The following is a 15,174-nucleotide window of genomic DNA, read 5'->3' on the forward strand; positions in this document are numbered from 1 at the left end:
TGGGAATTTAATTAGCGCAAAAATGATTCAAAGTTTTCCAAGCACTTGTAAGGATATGAAAAGTACTTAGAATGCTACCTGTAGCATGACTAAAACACGCTGGTAAACGCTGGTTTGGAGTTTGTTACAACTGTGGTTTCTTATTATCATCAGTAGTATCGGTAATGTATATTGTCTGACATTGATAAGCTGATACTTCGTGCACATATGCACCTGACAATTATATATTTTACAATTAATTGATGGCGTAAATAGTTTAAACTGTCAGATGTAAAGACGTGTGATGATATGTCTGGCCCCGGATGATAAAAAGCGAACTAAGCACCGAAATCTTGTTGAGACCGTTGTTAAATGAAAGCACTTCATTATATCCCTATATATTTTCTTATTATATATATATATATACCCTTATATATATTTTTATCTCACATTAAACATGTGAGAGTACCTAAAAGCTTCCACGGGTAATAAAGGACGCCACTTACATGCTGGTACCTTTTAAAAAATTGAAAATCTCGATTATTGAAGCCAATTGAACTTATATACATCTTTGGATATAGTATTCAAGCTTTTCCTGTTGCTCAAAAAAACTTACGATTACACATATTGCCGAACAGAACGATTGTCCACAGATGACGTATTACCATCATGTGTACTTTATAACTACATAACATACAAGTAACTAATAAAATCCAGATAAAGGAACCATAAATATCATAATTCTACGCAGTGTACTCCAATATATTCTTAGTGCTTCTCCATAGTGTACTAACTGAACTGCAGTCACGTGCGGTCCTCCCTTTAGCCGTAATGGCAGCTGTATAGCATAATGACAGCTCATACAATAATACACCACAGTGTTCAGATTTATAGCTTTACAGGCTTTATAGGAGATACTCAAATTTCAACAGTGCGCAGTCATATCAGCTCTGTATCTTTGTGCCTTTTGAAATTCGCGCCATCGCTCCATCGCACCCAGCTGACACAGACGACAACATTTCCTTTTCGTTGCTTCTAACTCACATCATAATTGTTCAATTTGCCCTCTCGTGTCTGCGGCCGCTGCCGATGTCGTCACTCTTTAAATACTGTGTTAATGCTGGCCGCCTACCTGTAGCGAATCATCTGTGTGTAAAGAGCAAGCGCTCTATTTTTGTTTGATGATAGTGTAGTAGCTACTGCTGGAGCACACGAAACCGCCTCTCAGAGAAAAGACCATCATAACAGTAACAACAGCAATAATAACAACAACAATAATACCGTGGTGTTACCCTATCAGCAGTTCAGCTCAACACATTCAGTCGGTGGCATAGCGAGGTGAGTCAGCTACGGCGCGACCTAGTTGATTTTGTATTGCGTGGAGGTGATTACCTCTGGAACGAAGACGTCTGCCAACAGAGAAAGCACCGACGAAGGCGCAGCTTCCCTCGTGCGACATTAGGATACAAATTGAAAATCAGCCTTCTTTGGATTCATATAGAATCCCAACTGCCTTCTCTATCCGAATCGCTGGTAGAAGAAAGCCAGCAAAACAGCGGTTACCAGCGTGACCTTTTACCTTCCGTGATTTGCGCGTATACAGAAAACCTTTTTTTTTTTTTTTTTTTTTTTTAAATATATTGCCTTATTGCGCGGCGCTTGCGAATAACGGCGTGTCGTAGAGTTAATTGTTCTGGTAGCGATAGAAGAAGAGTGCACGTCGATTCTCAAATCACTATGCTGTACTTTTGGTTCGTGACACTTTGCGGTCTGTTCTACGCATTTGTGCCCTCTTTGTCACAATGGGTTGTGCAGAAGCTCTTTCACGAAAGCGATCAAGAGGTAGGTGGTGAAAACAACAGTTTGACAGAATTTTAACAATAAACACATATCTCAAAGGCGAAACCATAGTGAGTGTATACTTAAGCAGTTATCATGAATGCAGGCATTATTATCGGCAAACTGCTAATAATTGTTTAATAGCAAAATGTGAACGAACTTTGAGTAACGCTTTAATGAGGTATAATAATTATTATATGAACGATTAGCCTAATCTTTTACTCCTCTTTATCAGTTTCCTTTGTCCTTATCAAGTTCACCTATAAAATCGCAGTTATTATATACGTAATTCATTTTCAGTGGTTGTATCTATCACTCTGATTCAAAAAATTTGTACCAGGTACAATCCGACTACCAAGACTAGGTAGTTTTAGGGTTCATTAATAATTTCATACGGTCATTCCCCATAGCCTCAGGGGATATCCTAGCCTTTTTGTTATTTGTTTGCTTTTGTGAATAATTTATTCTCAATAATATATAATAAGCGTTTGTTATTTTTTATATATTGACCTTTTTGGTCTGGTACATTATGTGCCTGTCAGGAACAAACAGCGTGGCTCTTCCAGAGATCAGATGGGACAGCTAAATGTCAGAAACTAATCCACTACGCACGAAAGAGACTCTGGCTGCACCCCCCACTTAAGACATTGTGTTATCGTCTTCCGGCGCTGTCTGCTTGGGCTACTTCGGCTGCTGCGCTCGGAATCGGTCTTCGTCCTCTGTGTTGAACTGCTCTCTCATGAGGCATACAGGGCTTCACGGTTGCGACCGAGCCATGCAGTCAGTAGGTGCTCGCCCGGCCGCCAGCCGCATTGAACACATTGTGGGTCATCATGCGTCGAACATGGACGATGGGCGATGGACACAACAGCAAGATAGTAGATTCAGACAAGAGGAGTCGAGGAGGCAGTCGAAATAATAGTAGCCATGGTGCTTGTATCATGATAGCCGCTGTCTCTTTCCCCACCGCTAGACAGCCCACCTAACCAATGCAGTAGTTTTCTGTTGTGTGCTTGTCTCAGAGATACGGTAGGAAGAAGCGTGTAATGTCCAATATTTTCCAACATCGTTGGCTGTAATCGTTATTACTATTGGTGCCGCTTAAAAATGGCTTAATCAGATCGCGTATCTACGCCGCTAACAACGATCATTGAAAAATAATTTGTTTATGAAACGGTATTGTTGTGTCAAATCTCAGCAAAGGCTACCCGCTATTATTTAGATGTATTGCTTTGGAGAGCGCAAACGCAGTTAACTAAACATCCTGATGTGATGTTCAGTAGCAGTAGTCAGCGGTTAGCAACGATGCAAAAGAGTACAGCAGGCTAAAATCTACACGATCGAGACACGGAGAAAGAAGTAACAGAAAAAACGTGTAACTCAAAACTATGCCGGCTTAGAAAAACTTAATAGCACCATAGCCATTGTCATCATTATCATGGATGTTGAGTGGTATGGCCTTCGTCTTAAACCCGCACAGTCGGAAGTGGACTCTGGTGACAAACCTGCGTGGCGAGGCCCGTTACTCTATTCGCCGTGGGACGCGATGTTTATGATACTGGCCGTCATTTCGGTCATTGGCGATGTTATATCAGATTGTTACGTCGCGTATGTGCATGCAGCACATGGAATGATGCTCACAATGTGGCTTACGATAGCGTTCATCGTGGTGCCGGGCTGGATATCGACGTGTGCATCCTTGCTTCTGATTATGCAGGATCGAGAGAACCGTGTTAAAAGCCAGTGGTCTTGCAAATGGCTTGTAGTCTTCCATGTCCTGCCATTAGTTCTTGTGCCTCACTATATTAGTTCATTACAGTTCGCTTTAAAGTCCCAGCAAGAATGCCGATCTCGGCCCGAACGCCAAATGTACTATTATCAGATGCTATGGGAAGATTATGATGCATCGTATCTACGTCTTATTGAGGCATTTCTAGAAGCCGCACCCCAACTGCTGCTACAAGCCGTACTTGTACTAATATTCTACAATGAAGTCAAAGATGAACCATCACACTACTGGCCTCAACTTGTTATACCGATGATTTTTAGCTTGTTTTCGTTGTCCTATGCCGTCGTTTGTTATAAACGCAGTCTTCGAATAGCGCAAAATGCAAAACGTCTTTCATTCGCAGGAACGATTACACTATTATGCTCACAGATGAGTCTTGTGGCCAGCCGTCTCATCGTTTTGGCCTTGTTCATTTCGGTTGCGCCTGTGGAAGTGACGGTCGTAGCGATCCTAACCCGACTACTCTTTAACGCTACCTGGCTTTCGTTGTTCCAGTTCCGACATGTAGCATCGGTTGCGGAGAACGTCATTTTACGCATAATTTTATCCGTGATTTATCTTTTCACGTATCTTGACCTCTGTGACGGTCAAACTGGCCGTCGACAAATCGTCCATCACGTTGCAGCAGTGGTCGATTGTGGCGTACTTTTAGCATTGTACGGACTTTACGCAATTCACCTGAACGTTTACTGTGTCGTAGCGGCTATTTGCTTGTACCCGCTTGGCTTAATGCTGCTTGTTTCTTATTATTGCAAATGTCACCCAACGAGCATGAGTGACGGGGTTCATTTCATAGAAGCCCCGACAGTTCCTCATTCGTAAAAATGCCTACACACGACAATTAGATGTGTTCCTATGCTCATGTTAGCGTTATAATCACATTGTTATAGATGTGCAATCGGATCGTCGATCATGTAATGTAATAATACATAGACTACTTATATCATTGATCTTTCAAATGCGTATGCAGTGAAGCTATTTGAAAGCGTTCGACAAGTGTCGACTGACAAAATGTTGAATTTTTATTTGCCACCTAAGAGATGCTGTTCGCTACAAACCTGATATTCTAATAGACAGCCAAGGAGGTAAAATTGTCTTAAGGCGTAATTAGTAAGCTGTTGGAGCCTTGGATGTACATGCATAAAAACTGTCTTCAATGATAGAATCATACCATATGATTCAATAGAAATTAGACGGCGACGATTACCGACGCGAGGCTTGCTTATGTCGAAACATTTTTGAAAGAGCATTGTTTTGGGGGCATTTATTTAACAACATGACATCAAGTTGTATAATTTATGCATCGACCTTAAACCTGTCGCTCTACATCCAAGTGATTTATACGCGATTATTTTACAAACGGTTCTCTGAGTAAGAACACGGAGCGAATGAAAATTGCAGATGTATATTATTATTGTTCCTACAACTATAAATCTCAATTTTTTTATATTATATTTTATTCTTAACATCTGCAAATGTAAGCCTATTTTTACTGCCCTAGATTGTCTCTTACATTCAGCCGGCTTCATATATAGTAAATAATAAGAAGCTTGTCGTGGTACTGTCGATAAGGGATGTCGTGTTAATAGGAAGTGTCAAGCTTTATTTGTAATATATGAACTATGTATGTATATAAACATTAATATACTTTTATACACGTGAATCTATATATATATACAATTATAAAAAATAAATCATCGTAATTTATTGTCTTGATCATTTTAAACCAAAAAATAAGCAGCTATTTTCTTTTTGCGATCCTGACTTATATTTAACTGCCTATTATACACGTTTATGTGTCGATGGTGTGAAGCAATTCGCAAAATAACAAATAAGTGTAACATAAGCTGTCATAAAAACATCGCTTTAAACGTTCAAATATGGCTTTTCTAATTCAACTTTTATATGTAAAACATCATTCGTTTGGTACATCGTTGTAAGAACGCTTGCATCGTTGACGTTGCTGTGTCAAAAAAATTCCAGGATTAAATCAGAATAATCTAATCGCGAAACCCAGAAATCTCTACTTTCATATTCAACACACATTTCACATTAAGCCTAACTAACGGCTCCTGTCATTCGTTTTATTTTATATTCACGTGCATTAAAAAAACTAGAAAAATTTTATTTTTTCGTCCCACCTAACGGATTGGGTGCATATACAAGTCTTTTTTTAAATTTTACCCCAGAAGAGTGCTTTTCTGAACCAAAAAATATGTCACAACTAAGATTGGTAGTGTTAAATAAACATAAATGTGACTTATTGAATAAACCTAAAGTAACTTTAATGAAGTGCACATTGCACTTGGCCACATATAACGTCTAATCGAAAACACATTTATGTCCACAATTAACAAGGAGATCCCACGAAACATTTTCTATGTAGCATCCAGTTCTAGAATACAGTGTCTTCCTGAACCCTACATTGACAATGAACTTGAACTTTCGGGTATACATTCTAGCTGAAACATTTCGTGTGGATAATTCAGTTTTCGGTTTCTCGATTATTGATCTGTTTTAATTTTACTCTAGCTTCTGCTAATATCTAAAATTAAAATAATGAAAATGATGCGGAACAAGCAGGATTTACATTATTAGTTTCGAAAACGATTAAAGCCTTAAAGATTGATGTCTCAGGGGCATTTGCAAATCGTTTTAGATATTTTTTCTTAGTTTTCATTTATTTAATATATGACCGCTGAAACGTTTTTACTCAGGACATTGCGTTGTCTGCCAACGGCAAGTATGTACAACAGAAATATTGATGAAAGTGACATTTTTTTTCATTCAACTATCATATGTATGTATGTACACGCCATAGTCGCCGGTCTGTCAATGTGTATGAGAATTATGATAGTTAATTCATCCCACATTATAACAGAAAATCATCCGCCTCGCGGATTTCCGTCTTGTCCGTTACCAAGATCTTAGCCTGACATCTAAGCAGTTCTTAATTGCTATGCGCCTTCATGAGTAAGGTGATATTTTCGCCCTTGAGTAGAATCCGACCGACGGGTTTGCGATTGCCAGTTTTGACATACACCTCCTCCGCATCGTCCAACACCAGATTCATATATTCATCGAAACCTGAGGAATCGAAGTTTAGATGTTACACGAAGCTATTCTAAAATATCCTAGCAAGAAGCTGAGTCTTTGAAAACTGTCATATCAGTCGTTTATCGCAATGTGTTGGTAGACTACCGACTAGAAAACCAATCAATGAATATTTTCATCAAGTTAATGAGTGGTTCATTACATGCTAATCTATCTATATATAACTTGCATCGGCATAGATAGAATAAACATTTAATAAACCATTCATCAATTTGATGAAAAAAAAAAAATATATATATATATATATGTAGTGCAGGTTATAACTGCAATGAGCTACTAACTTTACGGAACTATTGTGTTCACAATAAGCGCATATTTGCATTATTTATTTTATCGATGAATACTGTTTACTACGCAAATTAGAGACAGTCAAGTTAGAAAACTTACTTAACTTGGAAATTTACAAAAAACGTCTAAAGCAGTAATTTTAACTGCTGCAACCAGCAGGTTTTGAGCACAAGCTAGATAAACGTACGATAAATCGCCACAAAGCTAAAATACACAACTACAACAAACATTTCAACAATCGATAATAATCTTAACATTGTCAACAAGCTTAAGCGTAATATTTATTACAAACTGCCAAAACGGGGTTCGTTTTACCGTCCCAGAAATACTTTATGGTAAAATTGATAACCCTCACGAATAAAAAACTTACCAATAATATGGCCTTCAATGCGCAGGCTAATGTTCTCAAACAACCACACCTGAATTTTCGCCCGATTCTGCAGGTACCGAAAGATTAGATTGATGGGTTGTACCATCACCTTCTGAACTTTTGCTCCTGACTTATACATTCTCGCTTCGTGCAGTCACAAAAAAATATCAAATACGATTAAGGTAACGAGAAAGAGAATGCACAAAGATTTTTCCACGAACGAAATCAGCCACAAAAACTGGCAGCGTGTATTGTTAACGCGCTTCCTTGATGGAGTATGGCAGATGAGGGAAACAAACTATAAGGAGGAGGTGTGTGGGCGCGCCAACTTTGAATATGTAAGGGCCCTGGCGTGTCGCCTAAAATGGACCTGCTAGACCTTGAATAAATCATGATAAGTTCAGTGGAAAGAAATGATAAATAACACTTCTGGACATTACTATTATAGCAAATAACAATGATAGGAAATATTTCCTTTTATTAAAATAGTAACGTTGATAATCTTTCATCATCAGTTTCATGCTATCTAGTGATAACCTTCTATTTAAAAATTAAGAAAGATTTTTGAAATTCAACTTACTTAATGTCGAACGAGAACTTCAAATAAGTCACAGTAATATAGAACTCCAGTTTTTCGCACTTCTTTCGTTGCGATTCATTAAGTGAACATAACACTGCTTAGTTTATTTATTGCCGCATATTCGAATCAGTTGCCGACATGTACATAAGAGTCTATCTATGGGGAGTTGCCAACGTGCATATAGGACTCTATTTATGAAAAGATAGTAACTATTACAACCGCGGGCCCGTATCAAACAAAATAAACTTTTAATTTAGCATTTGTTTGGTATTTTACAGAAAGAGCTGAAAAAGCAACTTCGCGAATTAGTCAAAGAGCGATCGACAGTGAACGCCGTTGACGCCTTTGCTCGATATGCAAAGTTAAACCGACGCATTGACAAGATACGGGAACAGCTTGGTGAAATTAATATGAGCAACAGTAACTACATTTACAAAGTACGATTGACAGCAACGGCTATCCTGTACGGATTTATCTCGTGTATAAACTTTTACCTCATCTGGTTTTACAGGTATGCAATACACCTCATAGAATGGTTTTAAAGAGTATTTGTTAGATCACTGATTCCTGATTAGCTTGATTTCGACATTTCTACCTACACGTCTGGCTCTATTTAAAATGCATGTACTCATGGCTATAAACATACCATCTGATACCATCAGTCAAATATATACACTATTCAAAAGTCGCTCTAAACCAATTGTAACTTTATGACTATATTATGCTTAGTACAATCTCAATGTTTGTAGGCACACCGCTGGAGTTGCGTTGATCTTTTCCTTAAATGATATTATTTATATGCTACGGGTGATGAACACCAATTCTGAAGTAAGGTTTTTTTCCTAGCCGGCCTTCAATCTTAAGCGCTCCTTAGCTTTCCGGCTCCAAAGTCTTTGAAATGTTACTGCACAAAGCTATAAGGTGCGCACGTTGGGCCTCGTCGCCGCGCAACCAAACGTCAAGTCGTGGTGTTAACTATTCGAAACTTCCTAGACGGTACCTTGTCTACTTGAATAGCTAAAGCTTCAAAAGTTTTTAAGAAGAAAGCACATGTATTAAAACAATATGAATACAGATATTAGCATAATCAATTGATTCCTTAAATTTCCTTAATATTTTTCGTTTTCCTTACACACGTTGTGAACTGAAAAATGGCTCAAGCTACAATCTATGATTCGATTGTATAAATTGTTATGCGTGCCTTTTCTACTTCTTTTTTTTTTTTATAGGAGTGTGCCCCTACTCAAGGTCCCGCTTTCGTGGCTGGACCCTTTTGGTAAATTAGCGATACAAAGCGATGCCGGCTTAGGCCTTATTCCTTGGTTAGTCATCTCCGCCTCAGTTGGACGCCTCGTTATCAGCTATTTTACCGCAGCAACACCAATTTCAATGAAGACCACAGGCGCAAATACCGATGATTCGTTTCACATTCATAAAGGGAATGGTCCTAGCAGCTCGACAGGATATAAAGCAGCTATTTCGTCATAATGTACGCGCTACAGTTTGAATGAGTTTATTGCCTGAAAGGAACTCATGCAACAAAGTAATTTCAGTCATCGTCATACATCAAGCAGTGCACCTCAAAGAAGAAAATCTGAGGGAATTTGTCTGTCCACGCCAGCTGGAACGAGACAATAGGCCCACGCATAATTGTTTATCAGTGCTATAAGCTTGAAGCGATATGATCTCTGTCTACATCAAACATAATATAGGTATAAATATAATTTCATAAAAAATAGACGAATAGACGAATAAAAACTGATAGAGGTATTACGTAGAAGCCAGTTAGTTGAATCGATGTTTAAGTAGCAGCTTGGTGACTGTGGTGTGTGCAGTGTGGCCAAAAAAGCACTAACAGACAGAAAATGAACTGCACATTTAATGCCTAAAGCTGACCCGATACTCTTTTGTCTTGACAAAACCACACCCATACAGATTAGGCGTTTCTCAAGTAGAGAGAAAGAAAAGGGCACAAAGCCTATACTAATGCTCAAAGACTATCACTATGCGATATCCGCGCGATCGAAGTCAACTCGCTAGCGTACAAAACTGTTTTTGACTGCGAGCATAAAAACGAAAATGTCGATGTGGTGTTTATAGCCAATGACTTCGGTTGTCGTATGCATAAATACTGTCGTATCATGTAAAATACTTTTGTACACTGGTAGTTGAACCGAACATTTGACGTGAGTGTCTATTTAGCTCAAGAGCAACTTCCCCTACCTGCCCTTTCCTGTGGCAGGAGGTGGTGGATGCTGTTAAAAACCTACATATGTGAAAGGTGACATACTACTATAGTATGCACCAAGCAGTTTATACGTGAGGATATATTTAAAAATCTATAGATAATATACATAATTTCTTGCAACATACACACAATATACAAATGTAGGCACACCGGCATACATTAATGTACCATGATTATTATTATTGCTTTTACTATTATCATGCCATTTGTAGATATTGCAGCGGGCAGACAACAATGACGCAAATGGCGCTGTAGAAAAACCCAATATACGGGGAAAAAACGTTACTGTAGTAAAAAACATAATGGTAATTAATGGGATCAGAGAAAATACGAAATGCGTCAAAGTCGCGTGAAACAATATGTCGCCCGCGGCTACGATTGTTAGGGATAAGACACGTGCTAAGATGCCCAAATAACTACGTAAACTGCGCCGCTACATACGACAGGCAAATAAGTGAGTGAAACACCAACATATATGCTAAAAGAAGACTATTTCTACCGGAAAGGCACAGAAATTCAATAAAGACAAATTGCTATATGATTATATTTTATCATCCGTTTCTGAACACTTCATTATAGTCAATTATTAATAATTATGCATATTTACATAATGATTTACTTGCATTCCCTAAACATTTTTCTTTGTCTTTTTTGAGCCTATGTATGTTCACGTGTGTGAACGCATGTGAATGTGTCTGTTGCGTCCGTGGTTCCTAAAAATAAGAAAATAAGTCAATCGAGATTAAAATTACGCTTTGTTTTTCCTAAGATTCTGTAATTCAGTTCATATCATCACTGAAACGTTTCCACTTTTCTATTCTTACCGCTCTGCCCTTCTTGAGATCTCGGGTTTTCGCGATAAAATGACAAGCTATAGAAAATGTAATGGCTTGAAAAGTAGTGCCAGAGGATCTCGTTCTACGCAGGCACCATTTCAAGCTCTTTTTGTGATTTGTTTTTGTTTCTTTGAAGAATAATCTCCGAGGGCTCATGCTCGATGTCGCCTGCGGGAACCTCCGGCAATTTGAGAATCTTCTCCGGCTCATTTGGTTCGACAGCGGGTTGTTCAACTTTAATCAGTTCATCCAGTTCAGACAAAAGAGCGTCATCATCCACCTAAAGCGCACAGGAATATATCAGCATATGAATGCTAGCGATTACAAAAAGTAGCAAAATATCGATTGTGTTAAATATTCGATTATGGTAGTACTTTCTTACGGGCTACTGCTCGTACATAATTGATTTTGCGCTAAAGGGACGAACGCTTACCTCGATTTCGGGTGCCACACCAATGATGAGATCACTGATTTCTCTTTGCACCTCGGCCGCATCGCGGGTTTCGTCAAGCATTTTTTCAATATCATCAAGATTTATAAGTGCAGTTAAGCTTTTTAAGGCTTCGTTGCCCTGTTCTAGATTTCGGACAACGTTCACTTCAATCTGAGCCCACTCGACGTCCCGAGTTAGCCGCTCGATCTTCTCGAGGTGGTTTTCTGAATTGAATCAACAGCCAACCAATTGCCATTTTTATTAATCCTGGCTTCACTGTTGATTGCATTCTAATACAGCTCACTTAAATAATCTAGTGTTGTGTCCAACGATCATAACCACTAGGGCAGAGCTAACGATGTCTATACATTCATATTTAGGGGGGATTCATTGTACAGCTTAGTCAAACTGTTTTTACTACATTACCCTTTCCTCGACATCACTATTTACCGAATATACTACAATTCGTATAATAAAAATGACAACCAGTTCTCTTATGTGAGCTTATTTACATGCTGGATTAGTGATACTTACCTGTTTTTTCAATAATTTTTTCCATATACTTCTTCTTTTTAAGTATTATCAATGCGCGCTCCTTTTTGCCCTCTTTGACTAGCCGACTGGCCACCTGTCGTTCCTTTTCTAGTCGAGTCTCTAGCTGTCTCTGGTGTTGTTTCAGCTTATCACGTTGCTGTTTCATCTGTAGCACGATTCGATCCTGTTCGGTTACTCGGGACGGGACTTTCTTTGGACTTTTCGTCCGGCCCAGAAGATTTCCCATTTTGGAACGATATGGTGCGCTGAGAAAGTCAAAACCCTAAGATATCACGGCCCACAGTCTCCCACCACTGCCGCAGCGGCTTATTACAGTGTGCCTATTATTAAAGCAGAATCAGTAAAAGATCGAGTCCTCAAATGTTGTATATGGAGAAGCTTATAATTAAATATAGAAACGACATTGAAATATTTACAATTGTTATAAAATATTCTAGAAACGATCAGTCATAGACCTATAGAAAGGTCATGACTAGCACTCACGGTGTTTGATCGTGAAATACAGTAATTACTGTACACATCGATTTTCGGATGCTGTTCACTTATTAGAACATAATTTCCGAAGTATTGTATGCTATTTAACATTCAAAAAAGTACTACGTAATTACTTTTAAGTTATTTGCGTGGCCGCGGTTATTTAGTAATCAGGGTAATAAAATAACAAACAATTTATTTCGGGCTATAGGGCTCATACACAACGCTCGTAGAGCGCGGCGGTTATCCGCGCGAGTGGAGGTACCACATGATTCTAAATTATGCTTTTCACATAGTGACGTCCTATTCCATTCAAGTGACTCCTTTAGTCATTCCTGCGGACTGTTTTATGCCTGACCATTATCCTATGACTGCGAAAAGAAATATTTGTTATTTGTCCACATCATACTTCATTAGGTACGTATCGGTCACTCTGCATAGCTATTTTAAAAGAACTATGTTCGAACATCTCGTGACTACGAAATATTCGAAATAATTCTACAATCTGCTCTGGTGACAGACTAGACAGTTTGTCACAAAAATACAGGTCGTATAGTAGCGAATCTGGTTTTGTCTTTTCGACAAGGACATGCCTGTATGCTTGAGGAATCCACATGTCAAGACACTGTGATACTGTGGTTCCTCGTAGTAGGCCCTGCTTTAGAAAAAAAACAAACTCCTCGAAACGGTCAGGTGGCGTAATCACGTTCGATAAATCAACTTTAGGCCGGAGGCGTACAAGATGTAGCTCGTCATCTCGAAGAGCCTTAGTACTTTTTATTGAAAGAAAATTCGATGAATCAACAGTTGTAAGAAGTTTGTTTTCAGTTAGCAAACTATAGAGCACGGGGTAGGTCCGCAGCAAAGAACGGGACTCGTTCGGAGCTCTGCCCGCATTCATGATCTGGTACTCATGAGAGCTCATGAACACGAGAAGTTCGACCGGTCCTAATTGAAACAGGCCTGTCCGGGACGGGATCATATAGAGAAGTGATCGAAGAAATCCCATTTCAGTGGTACGGGTAAGCGAAGCGAACAGCGTCGCCTTTGGAGGTAGAGACCAGTCTGTTTGAATCGGTAGGCCACTGAAACACGCTTTCTCTCGATTGGAGGCTGTCACTGAATCACATACAAGCATCGTGTTCAATTTGAGAATGTTTTCATGGATTAGTCGAACAGTTGTTGGATGCGTGTCAGCGAGCTTCAGAAGTGACGGCAGAAAAATAGAGTCTCGGGCGGCGTAGAGATATAGATGACGACAGCCCATTTGAAGTAGGCGCTGACTTAAATAACCGAAACCAGGGTTGGCTTCCAGAATAAACCTGCAATGAATAAAGTAGCCATCATGAAGATCTATTAGTTGGTTGCCATTTGAAATAATAAATACGATTGTAATAAGAATGATGCCATTATTATTTTTATTGCACACCATATGCGGGTATGGCAATATCTTATACTCGGATGATGGTACGAACAAATGATATAAAGATATTGTTTTAGACAAACATTTTGGGAAACGCTTTTTATCCTCAGCAAAAATTCTTAACTCACTACTTGCCAGTAATTTCGCAGTGCACGAATATAATAACAGCAAAGAAACGATAATGCGGGCACGAGTAGGGTTGTGCAATGACAATTATCACAAGAGGATTCGATCTCTTTTGTGACGACAGCACGTTCTCGATTTCTTTTTATATTTCCTTCATTTTATGCTATCTATCTAAACTGGAAATTGAAACGTTCAATGCATTTCTGGCAGATTGGAAAGTGTTTTTCTTTTCTACGTACCTGTTCTCCTTTATGTCTTCTTGTAGATAACTTGCCACCAACTCAGCTATTTCAGTATTAGCTAGAAAACACGATTTGTCAAACTGGGCTCTACGCTCCTTTACCCATTTGTCGCCAAGCCTCGCCCTCATTTCGCTTTCCAGAGGTGTTCTTCGAGTTTTCCTTTTAATTGTCGTTTTCTTTTCTTTCGGTTCTTTTGCGGCAGGGTTGACGATGAACTTCGGTTCATCGCGTACCGGCATAAGCGGAGTGGTGGCTAAAATACGTTTAGACTGTAGGAACAAGAATCTCGGGCATTCCTTTGCACTCAGTGGTGAAATACGTAACAGACTTGCAGCAGCAGTAGCCATTGGCAAAGATTTCCAGTACGGATCCGAATATAAGCATATGTAAAAATCTGCCTCGTAGTGAAATATACGCTGTATTAATAGACGACAATTATAGTTGAGAAAGGAGAACATGTGCGCAGGTCAGCCTCATAAGCGCTTTTCTATTCCATCGAAAATGTACCGAAATGTTTATGTTCCTTTCAACTAACGCTGGCGTCATCATATGATCTCTCAAATAATAGCTCTATTCAGCGAGTGCGTATGAAGTTGTTCCTCAAAGAAATAACACCGTAATTGATCACAACAGATATACTATAAGTTTGAAGGCCCGCTACTCACTTAGTACAATGTACGCTGCTGACGAAATACAATGTATTCTACATGACACCAACAAGTTTTTAAATCCTTTGAGCCGTTGGGCAAAGAGGCCACCAACTTAATTAAGCAGCTGAGCCTGTATTATTAAGGCGCACCATCGAGTCACGTCATACCCCGCCAACAGCAGTCGCAGACAATCAAAGGCATGAACGCATTGTTAGCTCTCTAATTATA

At 39.1% G+C, this 15,174-nt stretch overlaps 5 protein-coding genes across 6 annotated transcripts; 2 read left to right on the plus strand and 3 right to left on the minus strand.

Moving 5' to 3' along the window:
- The first annotated feature begins 1,323 nt into the window (after positions 1–1,323).
- LOC111272858 (guided entry of tail-anchored proteins factor 1) lies at positions 1,324–10,753 on the plus strand. The gene is made up of 3 exons (XM_022854505.2): positions 1,324–1,821; positions 8,238–8,470; positions 9,189–10,753. The coding sequence occupies exons 1-3, from the start codon at positions 1,717–1,719 to the stop codon at positions 9,445–9,447; spliced, it is 597 nt and encodes a 198-aa protein (XP_022710240.1). The 5' UTR covers positions 1,324–1,716; the 3' UTR covers positions 9,448–10,753.
- On the plus strand, positions 2,365–5,344 carry LOC111272856 (XK-related protein 6-like). The gene has a single exon (XM_022854503.2). It carries the CDS (start codon positions 3,257–3,259, stop codon positions 4,427–4,429), a length of 1,173 nt encoding a protein of 390 aa, XP_022710238.1. The 5' UTR covers positions 2,365–3,256; the 3' UTR covers positions 4,430–5,344.
- Positions 5,190–7,670, minus strand: SmE (Small ribonucleoprotein particle protein SmE). Its single transcript, XM_022854506.2, has 2 exons — positions 7,380–7,670; positions 5,190–6,694 (listed from the first exon to the last, which is right to left on the minus strand). The coding sequence occupies exons 1-2, from the start codon at positions 7,516–7,518 to the stop codon at positions 6,558–6,560; spliced, it is 276 nt and encodes a 91-aa protein (XP_022710241.1). The 5' UTR covers positions 7,519–7,670; the 3' UTR covers positions 5,190–6,557.
- LOC111272857 (charged multivesicular body protein 6) lies at positions 9,341–15,123 on the minus strand. 2 transcript variants are annotated; one of them, XR_002687762.2, is made up of 5 exons: positions 14,962–15,123; positions 12,011–12,351; positions 11,477–11,700; positions 11,032–11,323; positions 9,341–9,479 (listed from the first exon to the last, which is right to left on the minus strand). XR_002687762.2 is itself a non-coding variant. In XM_022854504.2 (4 exons), exons 2-4 carry the CDS (start codon positions 12,255–12,257, stop codon positions 11,126–11,128), a joined length of 669 nt encoding a protein of 222 aa, XP_022710239.1. In that variant the 5' UTR covers positions 12,258–12,351; positions 14,962–15,123; the 3' UTR covers positions 10,744–11,125. The 2 variants fall into 2 exon arrangements, 1 of the variants encoding a protein (XP_022710239.1); XM_022854504.2 differs by lacking the exon at positions 9,341–9,479 and having other exon boundaries at positions 10,744–11,323.
- LOC111272855 (dimethyladenosine transferase 2, mitochondrial-like) lies at positions 12,685–14,963 on the minus strand. The gene is made up of 2 exons (XM_022854501.2): positions 14,294–14,963; positions 12,685–13,827 (listed from the first exon to the last, which is right to left on the minus strand). Exons 1-2 carry the CDS (start codon positions 14,752–14,754, stop codon positions 12,909–12,911), a joined length of 1,380 nt encoding a protein of 459 aa, XP_022710236.1. The 5' UTR covers positions 14,755–14,963; the 3' UTR covers positions 12,685–12,908.
- Positions 15,124–15,174: the final 51 nt, after the last annotated feature.

Source organism: Varroa jacobsoni, unplaced genomic scaffold, assembly GCF_002532875.2.
Source record: "Varroa jacobsoni isolate VJ856 unplaced genomic scaffold, vjacob_1.0 contig03623, whole genome shotgun sequence".
NCBI lineage: Eukaryota > Metazoa > Arthropoda > Arachnida > Mesostigmata > Varroidae > Varroa > Varroa jacobsoni.